The sequence below is a fragment of the Triticum aestivum genome, chromosome 6A (assembly GCF_018294505.1).
Source record: "Triticum aestivum cultivar Chinese Spring chromosome 6A, IWGSC CS RefSeq v2.1, whole genome shotgun sequence".
In the NCBI taxonomy this organism is placed as follows: Eukaryota; Viridiplantae; Streptophyta; class Magnoliopsida; order Poales; family Poaceae; genus Triticum; species Triticum aestivum.
This window is the reverse complement of record NC_057809.1, coordinates 83,726,440-83,752,461: the sequence shown is the minus strand read 5'-3', so window position 1 is coordinate 83,752,461 and position 26,022 is coordinate 83,726,440. Positions and strand designations below refer to the sequence as shown.

Genomic DNA, 26,022 nt, shown 5'->3' with positions numbered 1-26,022 from the left:
ACACCACAAGTTACCACGTAGTTCATCACTCCACCACATACATGGCTCACAAGTAAACAGCCATAACCCTGCACTTTCCCAGAGAGAAAGCGATTTGAGAGGGAGAGAGATGAGACGAGGAGAGAGCGAGAGAACTCCCTACATACTACGAGTTAAATTGCCGTCCACTAATTCGCCATTGTGGACTCACCATCTGCTATGATCCACTCCTATAAAGCCAGCAGCCCGCGCAACTTCTGGCTGGAATTCGTTTTGAACGAAAGCGGATCACGCGCGTACGTGGAAGCAGACACCAAGCCATGCCAGCCATGTACGCGCTGACCCCCCGCTGCACCCTCCCGCCGGTGCACCGCCGCGCGCCGCCGCCGTGCCGGGCGGCCTCGCCGACGCCGGCGGCGCTGGCCCGCGCCGACCCGGACGAGCTGCGGTCCACGTGGCCGCAGCGCGCGTGGACGCTGGCCGGCTCGGCCGCCGTGCTCTCCTCGCTCTCCGCGTCCGCCTCCCTCGCCGCCGACTCCGGCTCCTACGCCGAGCCGCTCGCCGCCGCCCTCGCCGCCTACACCGTCGCCGACCTCGCCACGGGCGTCTACCACTGGCTCGTCGACAACTACGGGGACGCCTCCACGCCCCTCGTCGGCGCGCAGATCGCCGCCTTCCAGGGCCACCACCGCCACCCCTCCACCATCACGCGCCGGGAGCCCTGCAACAACCTGCACGCGCTGGCGCGCGCCGTCGCGCTCGCGCTCCCCGCCGTGGAGGGCGCGGCGGCCGCCGCCCACGCGCCGGCCGCCGCGCACGCCTTCGCGGGGACCTTCGCGGCGTGCGTGGTGCTGAGCCAGCAGTTCCACGCATGGGCGCACGAGAAACGCCGCCGGCTGCCGCCCGGCGTCGAGGCGCTGCAGGCCGCCGGCGTGCTGGTGTCGCGCGCGCAGCACGCCGCGCACCACCGCCAGCCCTACAGCACCAACTACTGCATCCTCAGCGGCGTGTGGAACGGGGTGCTGGACAGGCACAAGGTGTTCGAGGCGCTGGAGATGGTCGTCTTCTTCCGCACCGGCGTCCGCCCGCGGTCGTGGGACGAAACGCAGGCCGCCTGGATGGAGGACACCAGCGGCGCCGCCGCCGTCACCGCCATCGCTGTTACTGACAGTTCGTAACATACATCGAGCATTGTTTCTCGTGATGGCTTGTACATACATACATTGATACATACTACGATTCAAAAGGTATGCAGAAGGATGAGCTGGGATTGAAAGGATTGAAGTAACAAGTTAAGATTATAGTTAGGCGGGAAAAATATAATATTTAATGTATATTTTAGGTTGGTTTTGAGGATGCAAATCTTGTGGTGTATGCGAAGAGAAGAGAATTTTTCATAGTTGAAAATGTGATGATTTTTTATGGTCTTCAGTCTGTCTACGACAACTTTTGTTACCCACAGCTTTCTTGTGGTGCGAATGCTTTCGTTCTGGTGGCATGTTCTTCGGATATCCAGTATCCTCTTGTCCACTTGCCAGAAAAAAGCACAGCCAGTTGAGATGATCAACTCTTTGCAACAACATTGGCACGAAGGCAAGTCACACAGCCACACATGCATATGTCTTAAATCTGCTTATATCTATCGAATATGTGTTAATCCATCCACCAAAAGGGTGTACAACATCGGCTAAAAAGCTTATTTGAGGCTCAGACCATCTGATCTTGATTCAAATGGCATGGATGTGAATCACATGTCTAGAGATTCTATTTTTTGGCGCCTCAATCTCGAGCATCGATCCTGGATCAGGCAGATGAAGCAACAGAAACAAGCTGACACTTCCAAAACTGCGGGGGTGGGAGCCAGAGGACGGAAGGCTGAAGATGAATCCTTCAGCTGGAAGTACTGCTGACCGTGGCAACCGCTTCCAAGCAAGGAGATGCTGCTGCATACCTTATAAATTGTCTTTTTCTTCACACAAATAGAACATCACTCTCCTGTTGTGCGGTCCACATAATCTCGAGACAAATTACTTCAGACAGCAGCAAGAAATATTGACAAGCAACTAGATCATTTCCTGTAGACTGCAGATCCTTATGTTGCTGTAATCTAACGATAGATGGTGGCATTCTCCAGTGAACGCATCTCGTGGAAGTCATACAAGTCATCCAAGCAGCAGGCCTGCTTCAGCAAGCTGCTACTGTGAGTCCTCCTGGTCCAGCTTCATTGTGGTGGAGAAGTACAATGAGCTGAAACAGAGTCCTCCTGGTCCCGCTTCCCTCTCCAGAGAATAATTTGTTCATCTTTAAATAATATAGGAATGCATGGAACCAAATCCTATGAAATCGAAGGAAGCAAAGAGCAAAGTTAAATAAGCATTCCAACTGCGATGTTTTCAAGACATAAAGGAGCATCTGGTTTCTATAGTAAATTCTCCAGTGGTTCTACTGTTGTGTTGCAAAGGAAATGTCTTCTGTCCGAAATTCTAAGCAAGTTCTAAGGCATATTATACTTGGCTGCATCTATGACGAGCTAATTGTAAACTGCAGGAGGGTCGTTATATCTCAACTGCAAGCTAACTACTACACCAGCAAACTTGTTTGATTAGAACTTTTATTGAATTTATTTATTTTCCAGGCTTCCTTGATCTTTCTTATGAATGCAAGACTAAAGGGATTAATTCATAGAAAGTATTAGAATGTCACAACATACCCGCAACTTCACACCAATTCTTTTGCAATCACTAGTGCCGGTGTGAGAGCAATCTAGTCTCACAACTTCCGAAGTCTTAAAGGCCTCTCTCACTTTGTCAACAACATTAACATAAACACCATTCCTAGCTGCACAAGAGAGAAATATCACAACATAGGAGCGACAATATATTGGCAACAAGATAATGAGATAGAAGTATGCGTTTATGTGATTCGAAATGGTCTTGCTAGAAATATTCCAACTTACTCAGTTTCATAAGCGGTGGCGAATGTAATCCTCTGTTTCTCATTTCTTTTGTTTCCTCAAAAGTCAACCCTTCCGCAACATTTTGGACAACCTTAGGATAAATAGGAGCCAATGGCTTCCACAACATCAATGGTATGACAGGCCGTTGTTTTGGATCATAGTTCCGGCCACGATATAGGATGAGTATATTTATGCTACAGTGTATGATTATCCCACCTGTTTTATCCTGCAAAATGGTGCGCTCACATCAGAAATTGATAGATAATTGAATTCAACAGAAAAAGAGAGTTCAATCCCCAATTTTCTCAAGCATGTGGCAACACATTATGACCTCAAGATGGAAGCATATATTGTCCATGTCAAGAGTTGCAACCCCAAGACATTTGATTCTGACCGCTTCTGCACGTCTCCAGTGGTTGTGGATGTCATCGAGCATATTATGAGTTACACCACCTTTCCCTGAGAACATGATGCATCATATTTATAGCAGGAACAAGGGAATGCCTTCGAAGATAAATGTAATTTTTCCTGAGCTACACGAATGATCAAATGTTCAAGAATAGCAGTTGCAACAACATAAGCCGCACAAAAATGCACAATGGCACTTTCCATATACTATGCAAACAATTGATCCAAATTTTATTACAATGTAAAATATGCAATCTTTTCTCACAGACTTGACCAAATTCAATGCTAAAAATTCTACTTGTTACTCCCTCATCAATCAAACAAAATGTGCAATAAGATTGGGAGTTGCAATGCGAAAGCTTGGACAACTAAAATCATCAGACAGAAATGCCATTTCAGCACTGAGTTGAGCACTAAGAACTCACCCAAATTGATCTGCCGGGAGCAGTCGCTGTGCCGGTACCTCTCCACGAGCTCTGCCACCTCCGCTTCCGACAGCGCCTCGCCAAGCACCTCATCCCTACTACTCGCACTGCCATAAACATCCTCTCTGTTCCCTTCGGCACGCGCGGCGACGCCGTCCCAAGGCCGGTCAAGGCGGCCGGGGCCAAAGGGCGAAAACCGGGTGGGCTCGCGGAATCCAATGGGCTTCCAAGCCGGGTCAGTCTCCGAGTACGAGTACTGGAAGTCGAATGGAAGGTCGGAGTGTGCCGGCTCGTCGGGGCTGATCTTGGCAGGCTGGTCTTTGGGCTTCGGCGGCGGCGGCGGCGTTGGAGCTCGAGGTGGACTTTTGGGGATTCGTGTAAATGGGGGATCATCATCGTCGAGGTTGGTTGGGTAGAAGGCGCAAAATAGGCGGCGGAGCAGAGCAGCCTGGGCTTGTGACTGTCTGGGGCACGTCCATGAGAGAAGCTTTGGACTGAAGAGCATGGTGGGATACTGAGATGGGAGCCAGTTGTGAAGCCAGGACTGAAGCAAACACCAACTTCTATTTCTGTAAAATGAATCAATCGAGTTCCATCAGCACATTAGACATACAGACATACTCACATACACAATCCATTCCATTTAAATTTCAGTTCGACGTTTACATCGTCTATATATGCAGTGTGACAATCAGACAATGCATACACCAATTCACCAAAAGACCAAACCACCAGCGAGAAAATTACCAGCCAGAGAAGGGGCGCCGCGGCGGCAGTAGGCAGAAGCAGGCCACACAGCCGGCGGCCGCAGAAACACGGGGCCGGGGGCGCAGAGGAGGGATGCCGCCGTCGCCACGTCGGCTGCTCTGCTCGTCGCCGCCGCGGGGGGAGGCCGGCTGGCCGGGGCCAGCAGGGGGCGCACGGCGCACCGCAGCAGCGCGGCACGGCCAGGCTACGGGGGAGACGTTGACCGGGGCGGGGGACGGCGCCGGCGGAGTGCAGACACTGGGCGGCGGCGTGCGTGCTCGTGCCGTTTGGGCTGGGATGCGTTTCTCGCGTTAGGCTGTTCGAGGAGAGAGGAGGGAGAGAGCAGGGCCTGCGCTGCGCTGGCTGAACTCCAGGCCCATATAGAAATTTGTGTAGGTATTTTTATTTTATGAGAGGTACTCCCTCCGTTTCTAAACATAAAAGCATGATTGGTTTGATGTCAAAAATTAGCATGCCAACATTTGGCAAATGCCAAATATTGGCTTGTGCTTGATTGGTTACGAATTTTACTTGACAGCCTCATAAGAAGTTGCCAATTTTTGGCAACTTTTGATATTGCCAAATGCTGGCTTGCCAAGTATTGGCAATGCCAAATGCTGGCATCAAACCAATTAGCCTCTAAGTCTTTTTAGAGATTCCAACAAATGACTATATACGGAGCAAATTAAGTGAACCTATACTGTAAATATGTCTATATACATCCGTATGTTGTTGTGCATTTGAAATGTCTAAAAAAACTTATATTTAAGAATGAAGGGAGTAGAAATCTGTGTAGATTGGGAGTTCAAATGATTCCTTTTTCAGGGTAAGTCAAATAATCAAAATCACTAATTAGGGGGTACCCTTATAAAGGTCACTCCCCATCTTCTCTGATGCTGATAAGTGGTGCACTGCGTCAGTTGTCTCAATCTGGGAGGGTTTTTTCGTGTATTCGTTTTTTCCTTTTCAAAATGCTTTATCTCTTAAATCGTGCGTTTAAATTACGAACCATTTTCACCGTTCAGTTTCTCGCGTCAAAATCTTTGAAACTAGATCTTATGTTAATAGGTTTCGCGGACATTTTTTCACAGAAAAATCAAAAAGAAAAATAAAAAAAGACCAAAACCAAAAACGGATATATAAAAAATTAGAACCCAGAAACACAGTTAGGCTTTATTTACTTTATTTTGGAAAGCACAAAATGTACTTTCGGCAAACACAATTGTGCTCCACGTGAAAGCACAAACTATGCTTCTCCCTTTTCGGGAAGCACAATTATGCTTCTCATAGAAGCAGAGGTTGTGTCTTTTCCTTTTTCGGCAAAGCACAACTGTTTTTTTTCTTTCTTTTTGGAAAGTACAGTTTGCTTCTCATAGAAGCACATGATGTGACTTTTTTGGAAGCACAACTATGTTTTTCTTTTCTTTTCAGGGAGCACAGTTATGCTTCACATAGAATCACATATTATGCTTCTTGAAGAATAGCACGACTTCCCCAATAAGTGAAATTGTTTTTTCCTTCAACACCTAGGGTAAACCAAGGAAAGAACAACATAATCTGTAAAAGCCGAAACTGCGTGCAACAAAAAAACCAAAATCCTAAGGGTACAGCACGCAACACGTGGTGACGGCCGAGTGCACCATGCAGCATGCTCCAGCGCCCGCTAGAAAAGCCCCGAAGGGGTAGCCGCCAGTTAGTCTTTTTTTTGAACACAGTACAGATGCAAGCGCTCATATAAACGCGTATACACTCACCCCTATGAACGCACACACGCACACCCTACCCCTATGAGCACCTTCGAGAGACTGAGCCGGTATATCATCTTGAGATTTTACGATGTCACCGTAGACGCCTCGTAGTCGACGGGAACGTCTCCTCCCACTGAAAGCGTATCGCCGGAATTCCTGAAATAAATCTAGGATAAATGCGAGCACCAGGATTTGAACTCTGGTGGGTTGGGGATACCACTGTCCACCTAACCATCTCAACCAGAGGTTGGTTCACGCCAGTTAGTCTTTTTAGGGGTGGTAACCATCGGTTAGTTGCCATCCCGCAAAAGAAAAAACATCAGTTAATTGCCCTCACAAATAATTCATATGCCAGTTTCAGAAAAACATGCCTCAGGGGGCTTTTTTTAGCGTGGCCTAGGTTGCGGCCCATTTAATTTCTTTCGGGTCGCTCGTCAGACCACTCACTCAGCTGGCTGCGTTTTATTCCCCCTCCTTCTATTCTGTTGCATGCTCGCTTAGGGAAAAAAAACTAGATTGGTGAAATAAATTATGTTTCACGAATTTTAAAAATATTCATGGATTTTATTCAAAATGTCAATGAATTTTAAAAATGTTCACTTAAAAATATTAAATAATTTAGAATTTAAAAATTATTCAGGATTTTTACAAATGTTTGTGAATTTTAAAAATGTTCACGAATTTTAAAAATGTTCAAGAGTTTAAAAAATATTAATTAATTTTAAAAATGTTAAGAATTTTATTTTTTGAAAGTAACTAAAAAGGAAAAACCAAAAAAACTAGAGGGAAAACCAAATAAACAAAGATAGAAAAAGATGAAAGATAAAACCATCTGGAAGCTTCACAAAACTGGTTGAAAAGGAACCTTTATATGGTCGGCAATCCCGGCCCTGAGGGGAGGGGGGGGGGGGGGGGGGGGGGGGGAGGGGCGGCCGCCACGGGCCCCTGAAGCCATATGGTCGGACCACTTAAAGAGTGTTTGCTGGAGAGTTGTGGCGTGCATATGGGATGAGTACTAAAGCGTGAAATAGGAATTTCTGCTTGAATCCTAGGTGCCCGGGGTCAGCTCCACCTTTGATGGGAGCGAGAGGAAGAGAAGAGGAAATTGGATATTTTTCACTTCGGACTCGCCACCCAACTCATGGATATCTTCATTGCATACATTTCCCCTTTTTAATTGATTTTCTTTTGTTTTTCTATTTACAAGCACTTGAAAAGACCAGATTAACCCTGACTCTTCCAACCTTATTTGTTTTGTACGTTGCTTTGTTGGTCGGTATGCTCCGATGTTGGCTCGCTGACGTTGCTCACAATCGTAGCTCATCCACGCCTTCGCACATCACATCCACGCCTTCGCACATCAACAAAGTTTGGTGTTGCTATCGTTCTCTCGGTAAGGTTCTGCCGCCACTTGGTTTCCACTAGATATTCTCTCATGAGCCTATGGTGCCTTAGTGGCGCCACGAATGACCTCACAGCAATATATTTTGGTCCTCTCACAGCCACGTCACCGTCGTGAGAGGAGCTCTCTAACGCCGGCGTGGGATCATCCATGTAGCAACACTGTCGACACATAAACATTCGTGGAGCGAAAATGGTGAAAAAGGGGAACCAAAAATAATATGAATGACTAAAATACCAGAGTTTATTTTCATGTCTGCCCACGAAGTTTCAATTTTGTGTGTGGAAATTTATAGTATGAACATGAGCATGGTGGAGCTACAGTGCCTATTATGGGCGGGCCAGTACAAAGAAAAGCCCACTATTTTCCTCAAATCGGCAAAGTCTAATCTCAACCCACACTGTTTTTGCTTTGGGCTGGGCGGGCCATGGCCGATCCGGCCTTGCTATAGCTCCGCCACTGAACACAAGGTTGAAGTTTAAATATCAAAATTTATGAAATTCATCGGTCCAAGTTGCTGGGACCCACTTGCATGAGTTAATCTGTAGATAAGCTCAAAGTTGCTCCTTGGCACATGTGCGTTGCTCATAACTCTCATATATATATATATATATATATATATATATATATATATATATATATATATATATATATATATATATATATACACTTCCATGAACTGGTCCACCAATAAGCTAAAAATCTCTCCTAGGTACATGGGTAGTACCCTTGTGTCTCACATTTTCTTCTTATTCGCTCCTCTGTATTGCTCAAAAAAAAGCTCCTCTGTATGTTGACAATGTTGATTAACCCGGGAAAAAGGCAATGTTGATTAAATTTCAGTTTATTTTGAAAAAAAATGATGTGCAAACACGAGATTCAAATTTCAAACACGCAAAATCGTAGAGTGAATAACTTTGTTTTCCATATGACATCCAAACATAAATACATGAACTGGAATCTTCTAGAATCACACCAGAAATCCTATCAGAACTGAATTTGGAACCTAACTGAATGAAACAAATTTATTTTCCAGGAGAAAATGAGGTAGATTGAGCAACTAAAACACTATCATGTTTTTTTATGAAAGTATTTTCAAAGGGGCATGCTAAATCTCAGTCGATTGAGATTTTACGAATGTCTCAGTCGGTAGGCAACCCGCTCGATCGGTAGATTAAGAATCGTGAGCGATGCTGCTGGCTGTAGTTTTCGAGTACGTCAAGGGGACCTTCTATGTGCCGCTCTTTGCGGCGAAGAGACGTGTGTTTGTTTCCCACCCTGGGCCGCTTGCGTGAAAATTTTCAGTGCCTGGCGTCGGCCTGGTAAGGTCGACTTTTCCCGCCTGCCCAGGCTAGCCTGGCATCGTTGCGTTTGGTTCATCCCTGGCATGTTGCTGCCCTGCTGCAGTGTTGCTTTGTCATTTAGCGATTAAAAAAATCTTAAGTAGAAGCCAGGCATCGTGCGGCATGGGCCAGGCGAAAGAAACAGGACGCCTGGGGCCAGGATAATCTAGCTGCCTGAGTTATCCATCTTTTTTTCATTTTTTATTTAACTTTGCCAGGCTAACCACAGGCCTCCATGAGCCAGGCCAGGCATGCATCTATCTCTCAGGACACGAACAAAACAACTGCCAGGCAGACTTCACGGAGCATCCAGGCCAGGCGTGAGGTGGCGTGGATGCCAACCAAACACGGGAGCAACTAGTTAACGAGCGCTTCTTCGGGAGACTCGCAACGATCAGTGCCACTTGGGGCGTTCTCGGTCATTCGCCACGTATCGCGCTTTCGACACTCCTTTCGTTTTTTTTTCGCACGTGTTTTCGGCTTTTTAAACGGGTTTTTTCTTGGGGTTTTTTACGTTTTGGTTTCCCCCGGTTCCTTAGCTTTTCGATCAAATTTTTTATTTGCGTGAAAAAAACACGTTTTTTTTTCTTTCGCGAAAGTCACGGTTTTTTTTCGCGAACGGTACGGTTGTGCTTTAGCGAGAGTCACGGTCGTGCCTTTCGGAAACGAAAAAAACGCATTTTCTGTTTGTTTTTCTTTCGCGAGAGTCACGGTTTTGCTTCCGCGAGAAGCATGGTTGTGCTTTCGCGCGAGTCACGGTCGTGTCTCTCGGAAAGGGAAAAACAAAACACATTTTCTGTTTTTTTTTCTTTCGCGAGAGTCACGGTTTTGCTTCCGCGAGAGGCACGGTTGTGCTTCCGCGAGAGTCACGCCGTGCCTCTCAGAAAGGGAAAAAAATACGTATTTTCTATTTTTTTTCTTTCGCGAGAGTCGCGGTTTTGCTTCTGCAGAGGCACGGTTGTGCATTCGCGAGAGTCACGGCCGTGCCTCTCGGAAACGGAAAAAACGCGTTTTCTGTTTTTTTTTCATGAGAGTCACGGTTTTGCTTCCACGAGAGGCATGGGTGTGTTTTCGCGAGAGGCACGGGCGTGCCTCTTTCAGAAAGGGAAAAAAACATGCTTCTGGTTCGGCTTTTTCACCCGTTTTTTTTCTTCCATTTTTTCGTGAAAAAAAGTTCGTCAAAACCTATCAACATGGGATCTAGTTTTGAAGATCTCGGCACGAGAAATCTAATGATGAAAACGGTTCAAGATTTGGAAAATTCTGACTGGGCCGGCCCATGACTGCCAGCAAACCTCTATAGCTAAAAAGAAATTCGCGAGAGGCACGGGCGTGCCTCTTTCGGAAGGGGAAAAAACATGCTTCTGGTTCGGTTTTTTCGCCCTTTTTTTCTTCCATTTTTTTGTGAAAAAAAAGTTCGTCAGAACCTATCAACATGGGATTTAGTTTTGAAGATCTCGGCGCGAGAAATCCAATGGTGAAAACGGTTCAAAATTTGGACGCACAATTTACAAAATAAAACATTTTGAATAAACAGATCTACGAAAAAAAATCCCAAGTTACAACAAGTGGCGCGTTGCATGTGTGCCACTTGACTTCACTGGGAATCAATCCAACGATCTCATGCTGCCAACGACGAGCCGCAACCAGCTGAGCTAGCAAGATTTTCAGATTAAGCGACAGCGCAACCTTTAAGAATCAATAGGCAACGCAGATCCGAATTAATTTCGGAATTTCGAAAGCAGTTTTTTTTAAACTGAGTGTTTTGTGAAACGCAAACACTGTTCAAAATTGCGAATTGCTATACAAAATTGAAACACTTTTCGAAATCATGAACGCTTTTTTCTGAAAACAGGAACATTTTTCGAAATTCCAAATGAAAATTGTGCAAACGCGAACATTTTTTAAGCTACCGAACAAAATTTGAAAACACGAACTTTTATTTTAAAAAATAAACATTTTTTTAAAAGGGAATATATTTTTAAACACAAAAAACTAAAACATGACATTATTTACAAACGGGAATATTTACAGAAAAGTTGTGAATTTATTTAGCAGAAACATTCCGAACTTTTTTCTAATATGTGAACTTTTTTGTATTTATGAACAAAAATTGAAAGCACAACCTTTTTTGAATATTGATCGATATTTAGAAGCAAGAATCTTTCTTGAAATTTCTGAACATTTTTCAAAATAAAATAACGTTGAAAATATAAAAAGAAATAGTTCAAGAACAATTTTTAAAAGTGCGAATATTTTTCGAATTTAAGAACAAAATTTGAAAAGACAACCTTTGTTGCATTTTGATCATTTACATGAAAGTATGAACATTTTTTAAAGATGCGAACAAAATTTGAATTTTCTGAACTTTGATGAATTTCTGACTTTTACTAAACTGGAACATTTTATGAAAAAACGAACAAATTTTGGAAAAGGCAAACATGTTTTGAATTTTCGAACATTTTTAAGGGGAAAATGAAAATGAAAGAAAATAAAATAGGACTGAAAATAAAAAAGGAATGTGAAAAAACATAAAAAGGAAAGAAAAAAGAAACAGGAAAAAACGAAAAGGAAAAAGGAAACGAAAGAAAACATGGTTCTGGATCTTCTAGATGGTTCGCAAAAGAGAAATAAACCGGCTGGAAACCCGTGGAACATTCCCAAAACCGGAAACAGAGAGGTTTGCATGCAGTCATGAAATGGGCCGGCCCAAATAGCTCGATGTTGCGTTGCAGCGACAATTTGCCGCAACGTGCGGCAAATAGGAAATTTTTACGGCAAGTGTGTCCTGCTTTTTTCTGGAGTTGTGCAGGATGCGTGTGATGGGCTGGGTAGCGGGAGGGCCTTTTTTCCTTGACTGTTAGGCCTTTTCCGTTTACTTATTTATTCCAATTTATTAGTTTTTTCTGGTTTCTTTATTCTCTTGTAAGTGTTCTTATATCATCGGTGTTTTAGTGAGGTTTTTTATTTTGCATGTGTATTTCATTATTTCTTGCTAAAGGCATAATTCCTGTTATTTAATTAATTTGTTAAATAATAAAATTATTTTTTGTTTTCTATAAAATGCACGAAATGCATATTTTATGGATCAAGCTTTTTGAACCATTTTAGTGTCTGCCTTTTGCACACATGTTTCCTGTTTTTTCTTGTTTCACGTCTTTTTCTTGTTGTGTGAGAAAGTATTTTAGTGTAAGTGCCTGCCACAGATCTAGTTAAGGGTTTCAACGGTGCAAAAATTCTCAAAAATTCTGAAAAAATACTGAACCAACACACCTATAATATAATATGATCCAATGAAGGGATTAAAAAAATACGATTGTATGTGTCCTGGACAAAAAAACCAAATAGTTCAGTATATATTTATGTCGCAGTGAGCTGAAATACTTATTGTTTTTGCTGAGGACACATAGATGCATATTTTGACAATCCCTTCATTGGATCATCTTATTACATTAGATAGATGCTCCCATATTTATTTCATATTTTTTGATAACTTTTAAACCGTTAAAAGTTTAGCGACCCTTAACTAGTTCTGTGGCAACTGTGGTAGACACAGTTTTATCTGGGTGAGGAATAATTATTCTTAAGGATTGACTATTCGTCACCGTGGGTGAGGAATAGTTATTTTTCACCCACCTCTATTTTAACATCTATGCATCGTAATTTTATGTTTTGTAAATTTTGTCTTATTTTAGACATAAAAAGAGAATGTAAGAAAACCTATAATCATCGTAAAAAATAATTTTATGTTACGTAAAATTACTAATGTAAAACATAGTGTAAAATGTACATAAAATACAATTTTTTGCCTTTATTTTTTTGTTATGCGATTTATGCAGTAAATCAATATGGATGTAACTATGTGTATTTCAAATATAATTTATTTATGAAATGACCGTAAGATTATCTCGGATGAAGAATAACTATTCCTCACCCAGGGTAACGAATAGCGCGACCCTATATATATGGTGAAGAATAGTTATTTTTCACCCCCCTCTATTTTACCATCAATGCACCGTAATTTTATGTTCCGTAAGTTTTTCTTATTTTTGACGCAAAAAGGGACCGTAAGAAAATATATAATTACCGTAAAAAATATTTTATATTATGTAAAATTAAAAACGTAAAAACATAGTCTAAAATACACATAAATTGCAAATTTTCTTATCTTATAACCTATATTTTTATTTTCTTATGTCAAATTTTACGTAATGAATCAATAGAAATGTAACTATTTGAATTCTAAACATAATTTAATTATGAAATGATAGTAAGATTACCTCCGGTGAAGAATAACTTATTCTGCATCCTGAGTGATGAATAGTAACATTATAGGGTCGCACTATTCGTCACCCTGGGTGAAGAATAGTTATTCTTCAACCCCTCTATTTTACCATCAATGCACCGTAATTTTACGTTCCGTAAGTTTTTTTTATTTTCGACGCAAAAAGGGACCATAAGAAAATATATAATTGACGTAAAAAATATTTTATGTTATGTAAAATTGAAAACGTAAAAACATAATCTAAAATACACATAAACTGCAAACGTAAAAATAATCAACATATATGCATGTATGTTCCATTGTAATAGAAATAGCAGCATACATGTTCAGTGAAGTATATGACATGGAGATAGCACTTGTATGTTTGTCACTAGGCACACAACTCTAAGTGTCGCCCTCAACTGCAACTGCATGTTTTCAGTGTGACTGCAACTTTGTGGTATTTTATCGGAGGAGGAGGGAAGTTGCATGTCTATCAGTAGGCATGCAACTGCAAGTGTCATGCCTTGACTGCAACTTTATGTCTTCAAGGAGACTGCAAACTTTGTGGTATTTTGTTGAGAGGGACAATTGCATGTCTGTCACTAGGCACACAAATGCAAGTGTCGCCCCCTACTACAACTCGGTGGTGTTTTGTCAGGAGGGCTAGTTGCATGTCCACCACCAGGAATGCAACTACAAGTGTCACCCCGACTGCAATTGCATGTCCTCAACGCGATTTGCAACTCTGTAGTGTTTTGTTGGGGAGGGGCAGTTGCATCTCTGCTACTAGGCATGCAACTCTATGGTGTTTTGTCGGAAGGAACATGTGTATATCTGTCACTAGGCATGCAACTATAAGTGTCACCGCGAACTACAACTTTGTGTCGCAGGAACAGCCAGTTGCATGCGTGCCACTAGGCATGCAGCTACAAGTGTCGCCCTTGATTGTAGGTGCATGTTATCATCGCAACTGCAACTCTATGGTGTGTTCTCGAGGAGGGGTAGTTGCATGTATTTCACTACGCATGCAATTGCAAGTGTCAACCACAATCGCAACTCTGGGGTGTTTCGTCGGCATGGGCAGTTGCATGTTTGTCACTAGGCATGCAACCGCAAGTGTAGCCTCGACTGCAGCTTTATGTTGTTTTATCAGGGGAAGGAGCGGAGGCATGTCCGTCACTAGACATGCAACTGCAAAGTGTCGTCCCCAAGTTCACTTGCATGTCTTCAACACGACTGCAATTCCGTTTTGTTTTGTTTTTCTCGGGAAGGGGCAACTGCATGTCTACCACTAGCCATGCAACTGCAAATGCAACAATTTTTCATATTTTTTATTTTCTTTTTAATTTTTTTTCTTTGCTAACGGTATGATTCTTGCTACTTTTTTGGTTTTCAATTTTATATTAAACAATAATATTTTTTTAAAAAAAATTCACCATCCGGTTGCACAAATCGCCCTTGACTCTAACTTCATGTGTTCAATGCGGCTGCAATTCAATGTTGTTTTCTTCTTCTTTTAATTTTAGTTTTATACCGCTCTTTGAACTTTTAATATTGCAAACGTGTAACCTAGCTTCATGTCCACTGTGTGTTCCACTGGATATACTTCACCGACATGGTAGGTGGTTTTTGTTATTCATTTTCCTTTATTTTATTCTATTTTATTCCTTGTTTGTGCACCAATGGGACGCACCTACCTGCATGTCGGTCATACGTGTGCAACACCATTATTATTTTTCTTCAATATATTTTCTTGTGTTTAAATCCTTGTATTTTTCCATGAATGAAAAATGATAATAAGTTGCAAGTCCATCTAACAAAACCTAGTCGTACAAAATATACAAGAATTTTTCCCGCAAAAAATGCAATGATTTGAAAAAAAAAAGTTAGCTCACTCGTTGAGGTTGTAGCTTTTTTTTAGTGGACGTTGAGGTTGTAGCTGGATAGCAAAACGAAAACACATATGCGTGCAGTTGTATAGCACATGTACAAGGGAGATTGAAAAATCGGCAACAAAGTAAAGCCCAGTAGGAGTACAAGCCAGCCCATAATGGCAGAACACATGCAAACAGTTCCAAAAACAAAAGTGGCCTACACATACTGATGTTATCAATCGACTGAGACTTAGACAAACCCATTTCCAAAACGAAAAACAAATGTGGACCGTTACTGACATTGCATTGCCCGAGGAATCGTTATGTAGGGTTTCGGATGCATGGCGTCTGTGTTGATCTAGGTAAGATCGTCTATGTACCATGGTTGTGCTGTTTCGTGATTGAGTATGGAAGTATTAGCCAAATAAATAAATAAAGTGTGCTGGGATGTGAGCGTGTACGTGCGCGACAAATAAGGCCTATAAATTTATAGAATAGGAATATCATAGAAACAGAAAACTTATAGGAAATGTGATGTCATGTGTCTTAAATTCTATGGATAGAAATAGAAAAAGATATTTCCTTCACATCATCGATTTTTTTCATTGAGTCTAGACTAACATTTATTTTTCTTTAAAATGTGAAGACAGAAATATTTCCTACAAAACAAAGAATTTTATAGTAATTTATTCTATAAAAATTCTATCCTATAGAATTGCTAGAAAATTCCTCTAAACAAAAAAGAGGGCTAAATATGCGGGCGCTCTGATCTGCCAGCTGTGTGCTTGATCATTTAAGACATTTAATATGTGGGACTCGCAAGTACCAGTGGTGTCGACCAGCAGGCCATGCTGTACGTCACATCCCATCGAATCAAATCTCAAGAAAAAATCTCCTCATGTGTGTGTCTGCTCATAGGATGCTGGATATGAACATTTGGGGATGCGATGAGAGGGGAAGTAGCAGATGATATCATTCCTTAAATGCTCCCATGATATCAATTTTAAAAAGATATATTTAAATGTTTAAAAATTCAGATTTTTTAAATGTTCACAATTAAGGAATGTGTCTACAGCCCTAAGAATTCCAGGTTCAAATTCATTTGAACCTCAAATTTTTAGGGGTTGTAGACACATACTTTGTGAACATTCACATTTTTTGAAACGTTTAAAAATTGGAGTTTTTGAGATGGGAGCATGAGAGCATGTGGGCGTTTATATTACTGGATATTCTCCTTGAGATGAGAAGGATACTTGCAAACTGTATCCGTCATTCTGTTGGTACTATGATGGATACGGAAAGTGAAACAGTGTCCGGTATAATCACGAGTCATGTGCGTGGACAATAAGCATGTGATGTGATGCCGACCTTTTAATAAAAGAAAAATACTGTGTGTGATACCGGCCTTGTACCCTTGATTTTTTTTTTTTGCGAATTAAGAGCGTATATGCTGATGAAGCTATGTACCTAGGGTAGGGGCACGAACCTGTCCAAAAAGCCCTACCCAAGGACATCCCTATAAGAAGTCACCTTTCAATCGACTTGAAGGTATCCCACTCGACGGGTTTAAGACACTCGACCAAGAAGCTATCACTCGACCATGAAGCCAACCACTCGACTGCCAGGAGACCTAAAGTCACTCCGCAGGCAAACGGTCGGCTATTAAGTAGTCTTTATGGTCATTATAGCACTTTATTAGGGCGTTACCAGTAACGCCCAACCTTAAATGTACCTTAAACCCTGCATCACTGAGGGCAGGAGAGGGCCGGCGAACTTTATATAAGCCACCCCCCTCCTCAGTATGAAGGGTTCGCACCCCTGTTATTCACACACGCATAATTCAATCGACCGCCTCCGGGCACCGAGACGTAGGGCTGTTACTTCCTCCGAGAAGGGCCCGAACTCGTAATCCTCGTGTGCTTACAACTCCTCCATAGCTAAGATCTAGCCTCTCCATACACACCCCCTACCTCACTGTCAGAGTTAGAACCACGACAGTTGGCGCCCACCGTGGGGCAGGAATCTTAGCGCCTAGTTGGAGAAGTTGCGATCTTTTCCGATCCCTTTGATCATGGTTTCTTGCGGAGTTTTGGTGGAGGGCCGCGAGATCCGTCTCGGCGCGCTCACGTTCATCGCCGACGACTCCGCCTGGCTTCAGGAGGCACCACTCGACATCGACGCGCTCCCCGTCCGCGGTGCGACGCACTTCCGCGCATGCATTTATGGCGTCCTCCTGCGGCAGCCGTCGACCCAGTATCAGTCGGCCCCCGTGTCGTCTCCCCGCCCTGTCTACCGCCGGTGCAAGCGCTCCGGCCGGTCGAGACTTCGAAGGTGGGTGAGGCATGCCGTGGCCCGCCAGTCGGCAGCCCCGCAAGTCGCAGCAATCGAACCCGACGAATCCCTCTACGGCCTGTTCGACCTGTCGACTGGCTCCGCGGGGACCGCATCTGAGTGCCACAGCAGCGACCCGGCGGCTGAGGTTCTGGCGGTCGATGGAACACACAGTCCTCCCGGTTTCCCTCGCACCGATGGAGGCGCGGGTGGAGGCGACCCGTCGCATCCCCACGATGAATATCTCCCCGAACCTCTCACGTCAGTGCAGCGAGAGGAGCTTCGTCGCCGGAACATGGATGCACTCCACACTCCTATCGTCGGAGAAACCCCCGAGGCCCGGGCCTTGGAGGACGCGCGCTTGGCTAACTTGGCCGAGCGCACTCGACTGGAGAATCTCCAGCGAATACTCGACGAGCAAGCGCGTCAGCGGGGTCCCGAGTCCAGTCGACGTCAGCTCTTCCCGCCTACGCAGGTATATCGAACCCCAGTTCAGAATGTGGCAGCCGCGGCCCGCATAGCGGAATCGATTCAGCCCTCCCAGTCGGAGGCTGGCAGGGGCTTGTTGCAAATCAGAGCGTTGCTCCGGGCGGCGGGAAACCAGAATTCCGCCGTTTCTCAGTCGCGGAATAGGATCCACAGTCGATCCGTTGCAACAGATACAGTCCAGTCGGCTCACAGCCCGAGATCGCCCCCGAGGCGTGAGGGACGTGGTGACCGGCGTGATCAGTACAGGAGAAATGAGCAGTATGATCACCGATTCGATCGTGATGATCGACGTCGAGTGCCAACCCCTCCTCCGGGGAGTGGGTCGTATGCGCCTCGACGGCAAGATGACAGACGCCCTCATAGTGTTGGGCAGAGGATTCCAGTCGACCCCAGGGACCCAGGCTTTGATGCGAGATCCATCCTCGTTCAAGGTTTGGTTGACAGGAACAGAGCTCATCGAGAAGGCCACAACAGAGATGCGCCTGCCAGCAGCAGAGTACATGCTTCAGGGCCAGAGTGTTTCAGTCGAGCCATCAGAGCCGCAGTGATTCCTCCCAACTTCAGGCTGGCGACTGGAGTCAGCAAGTTCACCGGTGAATCCAAACCTGACACTTGGCTCGAAGATTACCGAGTGGCTGTACAGATTGGCGGTGGCAATGATAAGGTGGCCATGAAGCATCTGCCTCTCATGTTAGAGGGCTCAGCCAGAGCGTGGCTAAATCAGTTGGCACCCAGCAACATCTACACTTGGGAGGACCTCTCCCGAGTGTTTGTCACAACCTTTGAAGGAACCTGCAAGCGACCTGCAGGCCTTACAGAGTTGCGGTCCTGCGTGCAGAAACCGAATGAAACACTGAGGGATTACATTCAGAGGTGGATCACATTGCATCACACGGTTGAGAATGTGCCAGACCATCAAGCAGTTTGTGCCTTCAAGGAAGGCGTTAAATACAGAGAATTGAATCTGAAGTTCGGTCAAACTGGAGAAATGTCTCTGAATCGGATGATGGAGATTGCCACCAAATACGCTAATGGTGAAGACGAAGATCGACTCCGGAGCGGCAAGCACAAGGCAGTCGCCCAAGAAACCGGAGGGAACTCCAGTCGGAAACAGAAGCGGAAGGCCGAGCCAGCCTCCCCTGGGGAGGCCCTGGCCGCAACCCAGGGAAACTTCAAGGGAAAACCCAAGGGCCCCTGGAAGCCCAAGAAAGTCAAGGATCAAGATGAAAATGATGTTTTGGATCTGCCATGTCACATCCACACCAAGAAAGATGAAGAGGGTAATTTTATTTACCCAAAGCATACCACTCGACTGTTGGAAATATGCCCTAGAGGCAATAATAAAAGTATTATTATTATATTTCCTTGTTCATGATAATTGTCTTTTATTCATGCTATAACTGTATTATCCGGAAATCGTAATACACGTGTGAATACATAGACCACAATTATGTCCCTAGTGAGCCTCTAGTTGACTAGCTCGTTGATCAATAGATGGTTACGGTTTCCTGACCATGGACATTGGATGTCATTGATAACGGGATCACATCATTAGGAGAATGATGTGATGGACAAGACCCAATCCTAAGCCTAGCACAAAGATCATAGTTCGTATGCTAAAGCTTTTCTAATGTCAAGTATCTTTTCCTTAGACCATGAGATTGTGCAACTCCCGGATACCATAGGAATGCCTTGGGTGTACCAAACGTCACAACGTAACTGGGTGGCTATAAAGGTGCATTACAGGTATCTCCGAAAGTGTCTGTTGGGTTGGCGAGACTGGGATTTGTCACTCCGTGTAAATGGAGAGGTATCTCTGGGCCCACTCGGTAGGACATCATCATAATGTGCACAATGTGATCAAGGAGTTGATCACGGGATGATGTGTTACGGAACGAGTAAAGAGACTTGCCGGTAACGAGATTGAACAAGGTATCGGTATACCGACGATCGAATCTCGGGCAAGTACAATACCGCTAGACAAAGGGAATTGTATACGGGATCGATTGAGTCCTTGGCATCGTGGTTCATCCGATGAGATCATCGTGGAACATGTGGGAGCCAACATGGGTATCCAGATCCCGCTGTTGGTTATTGACCGGAGAACGTCTCGGTCATGTCTGCATGTCTCCCGAACCCGTAGGGTCTACACACTTAAGGTTCGATGACGCTAGGGTTATAAAGGAAGTTTGTATGTGGTTACCGAATGTTGTTCGGAGTCCCGTATGAGATCCCGGACGTCACGAGGAGTTCCGGAATGGTCCGGAGGTAAAGATTTATATATAGGAAGTCCTATTTCGGCCATCGGGACAAGTTTCGGGGTCATCGGTATTGTACCGGGACCACCGGAAGGGTCCCGGGGGTCCACCAGGTGGGGCCACCTATCCCGGAGGGTCCCATGGGCTGAAGTGGGAAGGGATCCAGCCCAAAGTGGGCTGGGGCGCCACTTCCCTCATGGCCCATGCGCCTAGGGTGAAGGGGGAACCCTAAGGAAGAGTCCTAGGAGGGGAAGGCACCTCCTAGGTGCCTTGGGGGGGAGGGAATCCTCCCTTGGCCGCCGCCCCTTTCCCATCTAGGGCTGCCGCACCCCCTAGGGTGGGAACCCTAGAGGGGGCGCACCCTCCTCCCTCTTCCCTATATATAGTGAGGCCTGGGGCTGCACATAACACGTGATTCGATCTCTGCCTGTTGGTGCAGCCCTCCCTCTCTTTCTCCTCATATCTCGCGGTGCTTGGCGAAGCCCTGCAGGATTGCCACGCTCCTCCATCACCACCACGCCGTTGTGCTGCTGCTGGATGGAGTCTTCCTCAACCTCTCCCTCTCTCCTTGCTGGATCAAGGCATGGGAGACGTCACCGGGCTGTACGTGTGTTGAACGCGGAGGTGCCGTCCGTTCGGCACTTGGTCATCGGTGATTTCGATCACGACGAGTACGACTCCATCAACCCCGTTCACTTGAACGCTTCCGCTTAGCAATCTACAAGGGTATGTAGATGCACTCTCCTTCCCCTCGTTGCTGGTTTCTCCATAGATAGATCTTGGTGACACGTAGGAAAATTTTGAATTTCTGCTACGTTCCCCAACAGTGGCATCATGAGCTAGGTCTATTGCGTAGATTCTTTGCACGAGTAGAACACAAAGTAGTTGTGGGCGTTGATTTTGTTCAATATGCTTGCCGTTACTAGTCTTATCTTGATTCGGCGGCATCGTGGGATGAAGCGGCCCGGACCGACCTTACACGTACTCTTACGTGAGACAGGTTCCACCGACTGACATGCACTAGTTGCATAAGGTGGCTAGCGGGTGTCTGTCTCTCCTACTTTAGTCGGATCGGATTCGATGAAAAGGGTCCTTATGAAGGGTAAATAGCAATTGGCATATCACGTTGTGGTTTTGCGTAGGTAAGAAACGTTCTTGCTAGAAACCCATAACAGCCACGTAAAACATGCAAACAACAACTAGAGGACGTCTAACTTGTTTTTGCAGGGTATGCTATGTGATGTGATATGGCCAAAAGGATGTGATGAATGATATATGTGATGTATGAGATTGATCATGTTCGTGTAATAGACCCCAAGATGGAGATCAAAGGAGCTATATGATATTGGCCATATCATGTCACTATTATTTGATTGCATGTGATGTTTATCATGTTTATGCATCTTATTTGCTTAGAACGACGGTAGTAAATAAGATGATCCCTCATTACAATTTCAAGAAGTGTTCTCCCCTAACTGTGCACCGTTGCTACAGTTCGTCGTTTCGAAGCACCACGTGATGATCGGGTGTGATAGATCCTTACGTTCACATACAACGGGTGTAAGACAGATTTACACACGCGAAAACACTTAGGGTTAACTTGATGAGCCTAGCATGTACAGACATGGCCTCGGAACACGGAGACCGAAAGGTCGAGCATGAGTCGTATAGTAGATACGATCAACATGAAGATGTTCACCGATGATGACTAGTCCGTCTCACGTGATGATCGGACACGGCCTAGTTGACTCGGATCATGTAATCACTTAGATGACCAGAGGGATGTTTATCTGAGTGGGAGTTCATAAGATGAACTTAATTATCCTGAACATAGTCAAAAAGATTTTGCAAATTATGTCGTAGCTCGCGCTTTAGTTCCACTGTTTAGATATGTTCCTAGAGAAAATATAGTTGAAAGTTGAAAGTAGCAATTATGCGGATCAGTAGAAAGCTTATGTCCTTAATGCACCGCTCAGTGTGCTGAACCCCAAACGTCGTCTGTGGATGTTGCGAACATCAGACATACATGTTTTGATAACTACGTGATAGTTCAGTTAAATGGCTTAAGTAGAGGCACCAAAGATGTTTTTCGAAACATCGCGGAACATATGAGATGTTTCGAGGGCTGAAATTAGGATTTTAGGCTCGTGCCCACGTCAAGAGGTATAAGACCTCCGATGATTTTCTTAGCCTGCAAACTCAGGGAGAAAAGCTCAATCGTTGAGCTTGTGCTCAGATTGTCTGAGTGCAACAATCACTTGAATCGAGTGGGAGTTGATCTTCCAGATGAGATAGTGATGTTTCCCCAAAGTCATTGCCACCAAGCTGCTAGAGCTTCATGATGAACTATAACATATCAGGGATAGATATGATGATCCTTGAAATATTCATGATGTTTGACACCGCAAAAGTAGAAATCAAGAAGGAGCATCAATTGTTGATGGTTGGTGAAACCACTAGTTTCAAGAAGGGCAAGGGAACAAAGGGATACTTCATGAAACGGCAAATCAGCTGCTGCTCTCGTGAAGAAACCCAAGGTTGAACCCAAACCCGAGACTAAGTGCTTCTGTAATAAAGGGAACAACCACTGGAGCAGAATTACCCTAGATACTTGGTAGATGAGAAGGCTGGCAAGGTCGATAGAAGTATATTGGATATACATTATGTTAATGTGTACTTTACTAGTACTCCTAGTAGCACCAGGGTATAAGATACCGGTTCGGTTGCTAAGTGTTAGTAACTCGAAATAAAAGAGCTACGGAATAAACGGAGACTAGCTAAAGGTGAGCTGACGATATGTGTTGGAAGTGTTTCCAAGTTTGATGTGATCAAACATCGCACGCTCCCTCTACCATCAAGATTAGTATTAAACCTGAATAATTGTCATTTGGTGTTTGCGTTGAGCATAGACATGATTGGATTATGTCTATCACAATACGGTTATTCATTTAAGGAGAATAATGGTTACTCTATTTATTTGAATAATACCTTCAATGGTCTTGCACCTAAAAGAATGGTTTATTGAATCTCGATCGTAGTGATACACATTTTCATGCCAAAAGGTATAAGATAGTAATGATAGTACCACTTACTTGTGGCACTGCCATGTAAGTCATAATGGTATAAAACGCATGAAGAAGCTCCATGTTGATGGATCTTTGGACTCACTCATTTTTGAAAAGTTTGAGACATGCGAACCATGTCTATTGGTGTATACGCATGAAGAAACTCCATGCAGATGGATCGTTTGGACTCACTTGATTTTGAATCACTTGAGATATGCAAATCATACCACATGGGCAAGATGACTGAAAAGCCTCGGTTTCAGTAAAATGGAACAAGATAGCAACTTGTTGGAAGCAACACATTTTGATGTGTGCAGTCCAATGAGTGCTGAGGCATGCAGTGAATATCGTTATGTTCTTACTTCACAGATGATTCGAGTAGATGTTGAGTATATTTACTTGATGAAACACAAGTCTGAATTATTGAATGGTTCAAGTAATTTCAGAGTGAAGTTTAAGATCTTTGTGACAGGAGGATAAAATGTCTGTGATATGATCATAGAGATGAATATCTGAGTTACAAGTTTTGGCACGCAATTAAGACATTGTGGAAATTGTTTTACAATTAACACCGCCTGGAACACCATAGTGTGATGGTGTGTCCGAACATCATAGTTGCTCCCTATTGGATATGGTGCGTACCATGATGTCTCTTATCGAATTACCACTATTGTTCATGAGTTAGGCATTAGAGACACCCGCACTCACTTTAATAGGGTACCACGTAATTCCGTTGAGATGACACCGGTTTAGAGAAACCTATGCTGTCATTTCTTAAAAGTTTGGGGCTACGACGCTTATGTGAAAAAGTTTCAGGCTGATAAGCTCGAACCCAAAGCGGATAAAATGCATCTTCATAGGACACCCAAAACTGTTGGATATACCTCCTAATTCAGATCCGAAAGCAATATGGATTGTTTCTTGAATCGGATCCTTTCTCGAGGAAAGGTTTCTCTCGAAAGAGTTGAGTGGGAGGATGGTGGAGACTTGATGAGGTTATTGAACCGTCACTTCAACTAGTGTGTAGCAGGCATAGGAAATTGTTCCTGTGAAACCTACACCAATTGAAGTAGAAGCTTATGATAGTGATCATGATGTTTTGGATCAAGTCACTACCGTACCTCGTAGGGTGACAAGGATGCGTACTACTTCAGAGTGGTGTAGTAATCCTGTCTTGAAGGTCATGTTGCTAGACAACAATGAACCTACGAGCTATGGAGAAGCGATGGTGGGCCCAAACTCTGACAAATGGTTAGAAACCATGAAATCCGAGATAGGATACATGTATCATAACAAAGCATGGACTTTGGTGGACTTGCCCAATGATCGGCAAGCCATTAAGATAAATGGATCTTTAAGAAGAAGACGGACGTGGACGGTAATGTCACTGTCTATGAAGCTCAACTTGTGGCGAAGAGTTTTTCACAAGTTTAAGGAGTTGACTACGATGAGATTTTCTCATCCGTAGCGATGCTTAAAGTCCGTCGGAATCATGTTAGCATAAGCAGCATTTATGAAATCTGGCAGATGGATGTCAAAACGAGTTTCCTTACCAACTTTCGTAAGGAAAGGTTGTATGTGATACAATCAGAAAGGTTTTGTCGATCCTAAGGATGCTAAAAGGTATGCTAGCTCCAGCAATCCTTCTAAGGACTGGAGTAAGCATCTCGGAGTTGGAATGTGCACTTTGATGAAATGATCAAAGATTTTGGGTTTATACAAAGTTTATGAGAAACTTGTATTTCCAAAGAAGTGAGTGGGAGCACTATAGAATTTCTGATGAGTATATGTTGTTGACATATTGATGATCAGAAATGATGTAGAATTTCTAGAAAGCATATAGGGTTATTTGAAAGGTGTTTTTCAATAGAAAACCTGGAATAAACTACTTGAACATTGAGCATCAAGATCTATGAGGATGGATCAAAACGCTTAATGGTACTTTCAAATGAGCACATACCTTGACATGATCTTGAAGGTGTTCAAGATGGATTAGTCAGAGAAGAAGTTCTTGCCTGAGTTGTAAAGGTACGAAGTTAAGACTTAAAGCTCGACCTCGGCAGAAAAGAGAGAAAGGACGAAGGTCGTCCCCTATGCTTTAGACGTAGGCTCTACAGTATGCGATGCTGTGTACCGCACCTGAAGTGTGCCTTGCCATGAGTCAGTCAAGGGGTACAAGAGTGATCCAAGAATAGATCACTAGATAGCGGTCAAAGTTATCCTTAGTGGACTAAGGAATTTTCTCGATTATGGAGGTGGTAAAAGAGTTCGTCGTAAAGGTTACGTCGATGCAAGCTTAACACCTATCCGGATAGCTCTAAGTAGAGATATCGGATACGTATAATGGGGCAACAATTTAGAATAGCTCCAAGTGGAACAGTTATTTGGAATGGCTCCAAATAGAACGTGGTAGCTACATCTAGGAGATGACATAGAGATTTGTAAAGCACACACGGATCTGAAAGGTTCAGACCCGTTGACTAAAAACCTCTCTCACAAGCAACATGTCAAACCCAAGACTCTTTGGATGTTGGTCACATGGTGATGTGACCTGTCAGTGTTAATCACATGGTGATGTGAACTAGATTATTGACTCTAGTGCAAGTACTCGACTGTTGGAAATATGCCCTAGAGGCAATAATAAAAGTATTTTATTATATTTCCTTGTTCATGATAATTGTCTTTTATTCATGCTATAACTGTATTATCCGGAAATCGTAATACACGTGT

The 26,022-nt window shown here is 44.0% G+C and overlaps 2 protein-coding genes across 2 annotated transcripts; one reads left to right on the top strand and one right to left on the bottom strand.

Moving 5' to 3' along the window:
* Positions 1-263: 263 nt before the first annotated feature.
* LOC123132194 (fatty acid desaturase 4, chloroplastic) lies at positions 264-1,406 on the top strand. Its single transcript, XM_044551963.1, has one exon. The coding sequence runs from the start codon at positions 300-302 to the stop codon at positions 1,155-1,157; it is 858 nt and encodes a 285-aa protein (XP_044407898.1). The 5' UTR covers positions 264-299; the 3' UTR covers positions 1,158-1,406.
* A 192-nt stretch (positions 1,407-1,598) lies between these two features.
* LOC123132192 (CRS2-associated factor 2, mitochondrial) lies at positions 1,599-4,858 on the bottom strand. The gene is made up of 6 exons (XM_044551962.1): positions 4,516-4,858; positions 3,769-4,337; positions 3,267-3,394; positions 2,936-3,161; positions 2,690-2,817; positions 1,599-2,314 (listed from the first exon to the last, which is right to left on the bottom strand). The coding sequence occupies exons 2-6, from the start codon at positions 4,271-4,273 to the stop codon at positions 2,201-2,203; spliced, it is 1,101 nt and encodes a 366-aa protein (XP_044407897.1). The 5' UTR covers positions 4,274-4,337; positions 4,516-4,858; the 3' UTR covers positions 1,599-2,200.
* Positions 4,859-26,022: the final 21,164 nt, after the last annotated feature.